The sequence below is a fragment of the Cibotium barometz genome, chromosome 62 (genome assembly GCF_041138505.1).
Source record: "Cibotium barometz isolate CiBa-2024 chromosome 62, ASM4113850v1, whole genome shotgun sequence".
NCBI lineage: Eukaryota > Viridiplantae > Streptophyta > Polypodiopsida > Cyatheales > Cibotiaceae > Cibotium > Cibotium barometz.
This window is the reverse complement of record NC_141107.1, coordinates 14,455,871-14,466,608: the sequence shown is the minus strand read 5'-3', so window position 1 is coordinate 14,466,608 and position 10,738 is coordinate 14,455,871. Positions and strand designations below refer to the sequence as shown.

The following is a 10,738-nucleotide window of genomic DNA, read 5'->3' as shown; positions in this document are numbered from 1 at the left end:
CTTTGCAACTTGTAACATTTCCTGCATATCTTGCAAAAAATTACGTGCTGCATCATGCTGAAGTCCTGAGAATCCCACCTCTATGGAAGATCTAATAAAACCTCTCTCTCTCTCTCTCTCTCTCTCTCTCTCTCTCGTGAAGGGAAACCTATGATTGAAGACTTTCTCACACCCAAACCATAGTGATGGGATCACAATAGTTTATCTTTAGAGCTTTCTTTTTTTCATGAACATGTAAGGCTATGAAGACCTGAAGGTCTTCATGATGATGTATTTTGTCTCATATGCCTTCAAGGCATTCCGGAGACGTTAATATGACTTTCTTTTTTTCTCTGTCTCTCTCACACACACACACACATCTTTGAGAGCTTCCAATATTTATTCTTGTTTTTTTATTAATATAAATAAATTTGAATGGATTATCAAGGTTTGGATCACATAAATAAATTTGAATGGATTATCAAGGTTTGGATCACATATTACATTGTAAAAGAGGAAGAAAGAAAAATCTACAAAAAGCATATATGAAGCGTGCGCCAAGAAGGTGGTAAAGAAAACTAACGGCAGGGTAGCACAGCAGCTGCTCTCGTCTTTGTGGCGGCGGCTCGGCATGGACGACTCCATTCATGAGGTGAGGCGCCTGCAGTATGCGTTCCTCTCTGTAACACCGACTAGCTTTGAGTAGTATTTTAATGGTGTACTGAGAATATTGAATGATCAGCATTTGCGCCTGCTCCTGCGTTGAATTGTTGCTTTCAGATCCTGCGCAACGGCTGGAGAGAGAAGGCTGCACGACATCAACTCTTGCAGCTCCTCGATTCGCCAAACCGGCCTACGGAAGCATTCAACGTCTCTCAGGTGAGAAGCCCTAAACAGCACTTCCATGCAATTGCTTAGGAGAGAAAGAAGCCCTTGGTAACTCCAAACAGCACTTCCATGCAATTGCCTTGCTTGCTTAGGAGAGAAAGAAGCCACCCTCGGCCTGAACATTAGAGTAAGCTTTATCAATCACACAATAGTGCAATAGTGCAATGGTAATGAAGGAGTTTGAGAGTCCTTAGGTGATGAAGGAGTTTGAGAGTCCTTAGTTTGAGAGTCCTTAGGTGATGAATCCAAATCTTCCCCTTTTATAAAGGGATGGATGGATGACATCTAGTGTGTGTGAATAGTGTATTTTCAAATTTTCAGTCACCTCAAAAAATATATATATATATATATATATTCAACTGTTTGAATACGACTGTATACAAATCTATTTATATTATATAACTACACATTAGTGTGGCAAGGGAGAGTTCTCACACTCCTCCAAAAAATTATAAGACCAAGGAGTGTTGCTTCTGTGTGGGAATAACAAAGCACTTTGAATTTAGCCATTTGTGTTTAGCAATGTGAGTTTAGAAATCGCATTTTCACTTTGTATCTCAACAACGTGTTGAGATTTGGATTGCAAACACAATGAAGTTAGCATCCCATGATTGGAAATTTCCAAGCCAATTGTTGAAATTCTCCCTTGCTTTTGTAGTGGGCATTCACACGATCAATGGCATCACAAAGAATATTAAGTTTTTTTTTTTGCATTCCATATCTTTTTTATAGTAGCAATGATGGGTTAGTAGGAGTGATGGATCGCATGGTCAACAAACCCAAGGGTGGAGAGGTTGAAGCACTCAACAAGGCAGAGAAGCTTGGATTCATGGTCAAGGTTTTGGTTGATGACCTATTTTTGTTGGTGGGTGGTGACATCTTTCTTACGGTGGTTGTTACAGGGGGCAACAGTCTGAGCGATGACCTAGGCAAGGCCATAGGAGAGGTTGTTACAAACGTAGAGCATTATCCATGGGGGTGCCATCTAAGGCCAATGGTGGAAAGCGAAACCTTTTAATCAAGCCAGGTAAAAGAAGATGTAAAAGCTAAGAACCTTGGAATCTAACTCAGTAAAAGAACCTCTACAAATGCAAGTGGGAGAAGATGCCGAACAATCCACCAAGAATCTAGCATTCCTAGAATCGAGGCCTATAATCACATGGAGAGATTCATGTAGGAGATAATTGGGAGGAAACTTGCCTATTTAAGAGGCACAAATTATGAATAAAGAAACATGAAGATTGTTGTAATCAAACTTGTATTGTATTAGTGGCTTTTTATTCCTTAATCTCATTACTTAATAATGCTTTATCTATGGTTTGATCCACCTTAATTATGCTAATAGCATCAAGGTCCTAATTCTTAGCCTCTTCTTCAGAGGCATTTTCAAACTTGATGGAGTCAGGAAGAGGCAAGCAAAGTAGACGAGGAAGCAATCATTCTTAGTGTGGGGTTGGCACAACAAGGAGCAGTGGAATAAGATGGTGGCATGGGCTACTATGGTAGTTTTAGCGATTTGTTGAGATCTTAGCAAGTAGAACTTACATAGCCGCTCCTAAGCTACCACAAGATGACACATGCCCTCGCATATTGCATCTAGTCAAAACAACTCAGCCCTCAACATGTCCATTTTTGGCATATCCTAAAATTATTACATTCCATGAGATCACGTATCAAACTAAAAGATTATACAACATTCTTTTCTGCTATTTCAAGCCACATCTAGCATAAACTTCCACCGAGGAGTTGTAAACGTAAAGGTATCTATCCAACCCTTTGTAAAAATCTCATGATGTATATCTCAGCCCCTCTCTACTGCCACAAAATTTCAAGCTACAAACAAATATGATAGAATCTAGAGAGATACCTTTGTTTTGCATCATTTTGAAATAGTTTAAATCTTCCTCACCATGCCGATGCTTAGCATATCCTACATTAGTGTTTTCCACGAGATGTCATCTTAGACTGGAGGCTTGTGAAACACTTCATGTGCTTTTTTGTAAGGGACCGACATTTGGCATACATATTCATAAGCACATTGCCAACAATAAGACATATCTCAGGCAATCCCTTTATGTAATCTCTGCATGTATTTCTTGGCCCTTGTCTATGACTCCTATGCTACCACAAGCTTTCAAGCTACAAAAAAGTGTTATAACATCCATAGAGATGCCCTTAAGCTTCAGTACTTTCTCACCATGCCCATGTGTAGCATACCTTGTAAAAGGATATTAAATATGAAACTACATCTCTAATTAGAAGCTTGTCAAACACTTCATGTACTTTTGTAAGTGACCCACATTTTTTAGCATACATATCAACAAAGGTGTTGCCATCCAAAAGGTCTCTTTATATCAACCCTTTTTTAGCAATCTCAACATGCGACCCAACATTTAATATAACTTGTAGTAGGAGACTTCCATGAAGACTCATTCCGATACACAAGCCTATTAAAAAACCTGACGGGCCAACTCTACTAGCATGGAGATAAGGATATTCCCTAATGAATTCCCTAGTGATGTGTGATTATCCAAACTATTTTTTTGCAAATAGGTATGCAATACCAGTGTACTTTCTTGGAAATGTATATTCTTGTGATATGCATCAGTTAGATCTATAAAACACAAAAGACAATTAGATTCCTTGTGTCTTGAGATACTATGAAACATCAAGCAATGTGAGATGGTACTTATTATTATTTAATCTTAAGATACTTTTTATAAGATATCAAGTAAAGTGAGACAATATTATTACAACATATTTGTCAAAATTTAAAGAATTTTTATTCATATATACTTGTTTTTTTAATTTCTTTTTTTTAAGGTAACATCGAATTGGGAGTGGCAAAAGAACACGGCCTTACTCGAGTTAGTGCATCAAAATGAAGAGCTTACACAATTATTAAGTGAGGTAAGTAATAACACAATCTAAAGGTTTTTAATTATTAACATAAAATCAACACCTTCTAAGTTGTATGAATGAAAAGTTTTTTTCATTTTTTAAAAGTGGTGGGTCAAATCAACTTGAAAATAATCTAGGATGCTTACATTGATCAAGAGCCTTAGTAATTTACATGGAACAATCAAGAGTCTTATTAATTTACATGGAACAATCAAGGAATTTTACATTGATCTCAAGAGCCTTAGTAATTTACATGGAACAAATGTTTAGAAAACTAAATGCGGTGGAACTACTTCATAAAAACTTTGACTCGTATAAATCCATTTGAATACATCAACATTTCATTAATGAATATTATAAATCCATTTGGATACATCAACATTGCATTTATGAATATTATAAACCCATTTGGATATGTTAACATTGCATTACAAGTAAAATATGCAAAAAAGATGGCCAAACTCCACTTCTTTTACCTGGTTAAACAATGATTTATTGGCTACCATTTTGGATACACCATTTGTTTAGAGAATGGCAACCATTTTGTGGGCATTACAAAAAAGTACAACCACCATTTTTTAATAGAGCCATACATGATAGGGCAACCATGCATTAGCCACCCTTTTCTCTCCATAATAATTCACAAAAAAAAGGGTGGAAAAGGGTAGGAGAGTGCACGCCCCCTCTTTTTTCTCATTGAGAAACCACACGTATGTATAATCTAAGGGGCTTTCTTACCAAAACTATTATCTTTACATATTATTAACGTTAAAGTTTAGAGACAAATTATGACTTACATTGAACTAAGATTTTTTTTTGAAATTGAGAAAATAAATTTCACAAGTGAAATAGAGCAAATTTTTTAATATGCAAAGAAGAATAACAAGGTTAAATAAGATTTTTTTTTGAAATTGAGAAAATAAATTTCACAAATGAAGCAAAAATTTTAATATGTAAAGGCCAAGCCTTTTATGTGAGACTCTATAATAACAAATTTACAAACTATAAAATAACAAGGTCAAGCCTTTTAATATGTAAAGAAGAACAAACAAGCCTTTTAGGTGAGACTATATAATAATAAACTTACCAACTATCTAGAAATGACCATAAAAGTTCTACTGGACAGAAACCAAATTTAATCACCGATAACATCATGGACAAGAATATTGTATCTCATGAGAATACCCACTTTGATCATTGTGGCAGGTATATAGTCCAATTGTAGAAGAACCTAAAGGAGATTGTCTATTGTTGTCCTACCATAAATAAGCCATAAGTACATAACTCAAATCTAGAAAATATACCAAGCAGCCATGATGGGGAGATTGATGTTTTCTGTAGCTCCTCAACCTCTCCTCAACTGAAAAGGAACAAAAAAAGGAAGCATATGAGTGGTCCCTCGTGAAACCTTCTCACCAAAAACATGTTTATGGCCAAAACTTCTCACCAAAGTCATGTTTTAGTATCTTAACATTTTTTGTTGTTTTGGATGTGGCAAGAATAATATTACCAAGAGTTCAATTAAGAAACCAAAGGTAAAATATATTTGTCTTCTTTCTTGATACACAATAAGAGACATCTACCGGTCCAAATTATCCACACAAAAACATCTCTAAAGGATTTGCTACAGTAGAAAAAGGCAAGGGTTTAATCAAAAAATTCAATGTAAATCTTGAGGTTAGATCCCTTTTCATGTTCACTTGGGCTATTCGTCCATAAAGAAGAGAACTAAACATCTATATGAAATTGGAGCCAAAACGTGCATCTTTGAGAGATTGGGTTGTGAGATCCCTGTCCCCACCACACAGCAAATTCAGGGGTGCTAGCAGCAGAAGTAGCACTTCTTGCGTGGGGCAGGGTCCCTTACTCGGGGCCTCGCCCCCACGGATATTCGGACAAGAGACTAATCCATCAGTTCTTCAAAAATCGAACCCGAAAAAACTTCCCTTGCCCAGAAAGCACGGGCGATTCCTCCAAGATAATTTTTCTCTAACTTAGTCAAAGCCTTAACTAACTGAACTGATCTGACCGAACCTGTAAGTCCCATAGTCGGATCACGGAAAAAATTACACTTGGATCATAGAGACCAACGCTTTTTTCCTCATTGAGAGGTACAGCGGTTGATTCTTTTCCATCATAGAACAATTTTTGTCTGAGATTTACTTCATCTATCAAACCATAACAGAATTGAGTCTCAACTTAGGGATCCATCAGTCCAGTCTAACCCCATCGTGTCCCCTGGGTTAGCCAACCGCCCAACCACTATAGTGATGGGATCCAATTAAGAATTTGGTTAGCTTTTGCCCCGGTCACCAGGGAAAAGAGTTCCCAGGCCCCCTAGTCGGGTATTCATGCAAACTTAAAATTAGTCACACCACTTACACACCCAATATGAAATTGCCTTTTTCACAGAATGAGCTATCTTTAAAACAATCGTTTAATGAAATCATAGAGTCACTGATCATAATCCTCAAAATCTCTAGTTGAATCCTTAATTCCAATCATTCCTTCATCGGTGTACCTATGGCATCATTGGTAACCAGAACGCTCACCACCTGTCCACTCACAATCAGGGGGCCTTTTCGATAGTTCCTAGCTCATAGAGTAACCGGTAATATATTCATATATCAAAATAGAATCTCTGTTGAAGATCAGCAAGATCAATCAACGGATCCATATAAAAGAGCCATGGACTCATCCATTGAGGACCAGCAAGGTCAATCAACCAGATCCATGCCCGAATTCAGAAAACAACTCTTACTCCTTGTTCCAATATCTTCCACGATGCACGTGTGGGTATCTTCGGCGACCCAGAGCCCGAGCACCTATGGTCAGCACCCTCTAGGATCCTTCATAGGTGACCTAGCGCTTCACTCACATAGGCCGCTTCCTTGATCCCTCATCCACCGTACCAGAAGCTCACCATTTTAATCGAACCGAGGCTGGTCAAGACCTCGGCCGACCTTGCTACGTGAGACATCCTCATTGACTCTCCGTCAGCTGTTCCAACTTTATCATATGAGGTCTCCACGACCTCATTCACAAGACGATCAAAATGCTTCCCTGGCATTCTTGACATAAAACAGTCATTTAAAAACAGGTCATAAATACGGTTTCTATAACGAACTCTCGTCTTTCCACATTGTTCCACATCAATTCTTATTTATTTCATATGTATTCCCATTCTCATCACATCATTTTCCATTTCATCGCATCTTTTCTCATTTATCCGCATCAGATCTCATCCACTCACATCTACCCATATCCACATCTCATCACATCACATTCATTCACATCTCATCCATTCAGACCACATCACATTCACTCACATCACATCTCATTCATTTTACCTCACATCTCATTCATTCACATCTATCCCGATTCACATCCCATCACATCACATTCATATCCGTCATATTCACATTCATTCATATCCATCACATTCACATTCATTCCATCACAATCACATTCACATTCATTCATATATTTATGACACATCACATCACATTCTTTCACATACACATTCACATTCATTCATATATTTATGACACATCACATCACATTCTTTCACATACACATCTATATCCATTCTTTCACATACTCATTCACATCAATTCTTTCACATATACATCCACATCCCTTCTTCACTTATACATTTACATTCATTTTCATCACATGTCATCCACTCATATCCCATATCATTCATTTACATCCTGATTCACATGACATCACATCTCATCCATTCATTCATATCTATCTGATTCACATCACATCTACTCACCTCACATCTCATCACCTCTATTCACATCACAACCACCCATCCATTCATTCACACTTATCTGATTCTCATCACATCTCGTTACATCTATTCACCTCACATCTCATCACCTCTATTCACATCACATCCATTCACATCTATATGATTCACATCGCATCTCATCACACCTATTCACCTCACATCTCATCACATCTATTCACCTCACATCTTATCACCTCTATTCACATCACATCCATCCATCCATCCATTCACATCTATCTGATTCACATCACATCTCATCACATCTATCTGATTCACATCTCATCACATCTATTCACCTCACATCTCATCACCTCTATTCACATCACATCACATCCATCCATCCACATCTATCTGATTCACATCACATCACATCCATCCATCCATCCACATCTATCTGATTCACATCACATCCATCCATCCACATCTATCTGATTCACATCACATCTCATCACATCTATTCACCTCACATCTCATCACCTCTATTCACATTACATCCATGCATCCATTCACATCTATCTGATTCACATCACATCTCATCACATCTATTCACCTCACATCTTATCACCTCTATTCACATCACATCCATTCATCCATCCACATCTATCTGATTCACATCACATCTCATCACCTCTATTCACATCACATCCATCCATCCATTCACATTTGTCTGATTCACATCACATCTATTCACCTCACATCTCATCACCTCTATTCACATCACATCCATCCATCCATTCACATCTATCTGATTCACATCACATCTATTCACCTCACATCTCATCACCTCTATTCACATCACATCTATCTGATTCACATCACATCTCATCACATCTATTCACCTCTATTCACATCACAGCCACCCATCCAGTCACATCTATCTGATTCACATCACATCTCATTACATCTATTCACCTCACATCTCATCACCTCTATTCACATTACATCCATCCATCCATTCACATCTATCTAATTCACATTTGATTCACATCACATCTCATCACATCTATTCACCTCTATTCACATCACAACCATCCATCCATTCACATCTATCTGATTCACATCACATCTCATCACATCTATTCACCTCACATCTCATCACCTCTATTAACATCACATCCATCCATCCATTCACATCTATCTGATTCACATCACATCTCATCACATCTACTCACCTCACATTTCATCACCTCTATTCACATCACAACCACCCATCCATTCACATCTATCTGATTCACATCACATCTCATCACATCTATTCACCTCACATCTCATCACCTCTATTCACATCACAACCACCCATCCATTCACATCTATCTGATTCACATCACATCTATTCACATCCACCCATCCATTCACATCTCATCACATCTATTCATCGCACATCTCATCACCTCTATTCACATCACATCCATCCATCCATTCACATCTATCTGATTCACATCACATCTCATCACATCTATTCACCTCACATCTCATCACCTCTATTCACATCACACAACCACCCATCCATTCACATCTATCTGATTCACATCACATCTCATCACATCTATTCATAGAATTTAAACATAGAATTTAAGAGAATTCTAATTTTTGATAAAAAGATTCTTTACGCATCTATTTATGCATAAAAATCAACTTCAGTGGAAATAACACTTTTATAAAAATCCTTTTATGCATCTATTTATGCATAAATTCAATTTTAAGGAAAATAACACTTTTGAAATAAAATTCAATCCTTTATGCATCTTTCTAGGCATAAAATCAATTTTTATAAAAATAACACTTTTGAAATTAAATAAATCCTTTATGCATCTTTCTATGCATAAAATCAATTTTAATGAAAATAACACTTTTGAAATAAAAATAAATCCTTTATGCATCTTTCTATGCATAAAATCAAGTTTAATGAGAATAACACTTTTGAAATAAAAATAACACTTTTGAAATAAAAATAAATCCTTTATGCATCTTTCTATGCATAAAATCAATTTTAATGAAAATAACACTTTTGAAAGAAAAAATAAATCCTTTATACATCTTTCTATGCATAAAATCAATTTTAATGAGAATAACACTTTTGAAATAAAAATAAATCTTTTATGCATCTTTCTATGCATAAAATCAATTTTAATGAAAACATTAGTTTTTTAATAAAAATTTTCATTATGCATCTTTCTATGCATATAAATTAAATTCAATGAAAATAACAATTTTATAATTAAAAAATTTCCATTATGCATCTTTCCATGCGTATAAATTAAATTCAATGAAAATAACACTTTTATAATAAAAAAATTTCCAATATGCATCTTTCTATGCATAGAATTTAAATTCAATGAAAACAACACTTTTATAATAAAAGATTTTCAATATGCATCTTTCTATGCATAGAAATTAATTTCAATAATTAATATCAATGATATCCATACATATTCATAGGTGAATATGTAAATGGAATAAATAAAAATATTTCTTTTAGAATGTGCAAATGGTGGAAATTACTCTTTTAGAATAACATAAAAATAAACTTTTTTTTCCACAAAATTCAAGAAAATTTTACCATAACCTCCTTTGTATGGCTGACCATTTCTCAATTTTTACATCCTAATATCAATTTAAAATTAATCCCAATTTGAAGTAAAGTACTCTAATCTACTTAATTTTCACTTTCTAAAGAGTAAACAAAAAGAAAAGTTTAAATCAATTTATTTGTTACTCATTTTAGGATAAAGAAAGGCTGAATTCTTAAGGAAGAGAAGAGGGTGGCCTTTTCATCAAGACATAACATCAAGATTCACTTTAATCAACTAAAAAAGTAAAGAAATCAGAAAACCATAGATTAGAATTTAAAAAGTAGAGTTTTTAGCTTACATGGAGTTTTGTGAGCTTTCCTTTGGCTTGAGGGATTGAGGGTTCTACTCTTGTTTGGATCAAGAGTGGCCACCAATTCTTTTGGAGAGGATTCAGTCAAAAACAATTGAATTATCAAGTGAATTCAATGTATTTGGCTCTGGAAAGGAGTAGAGTAATAGTGCATAAACACTATTAACCTTTTACAAAGAGGGAGGCTTCTATTTATAGGAAAAAATGAGCCTCTAACCAAGCAAACTGATTCTAAAATTTTCCAGATCAGTTTGGTCAATTTTTGACCATTTTTGGGTCAGTTTAGCT

General features: G+C 35.7%; 1 protein-coding gene across 1 annotated transcript in view; it reads left to right on the top strand.

The window, feature by feature from the left end:
* The first annotated feature begins 1,624 nt into the window (after positions 1-1,624).
* Positions 1,625-10,738, top strand: part of LOC147604165 (uncharacterized) — a 125,945-nt gene continuing 116,831 nt past the window's right edge. The window contains exons 1-2 of the mRNA XM_086795298.1: positions 1,625-1,813; positions 3,691-3,777. Of these exons, the coding sequence (XP_086651424.1) occupies positions 1,625-1,813; positions 3,691-3,777 (276 nt within the window). The remainder of the gene's footprint in view (positions 1,814-3,690; positions 3,778-10,738) is intronic.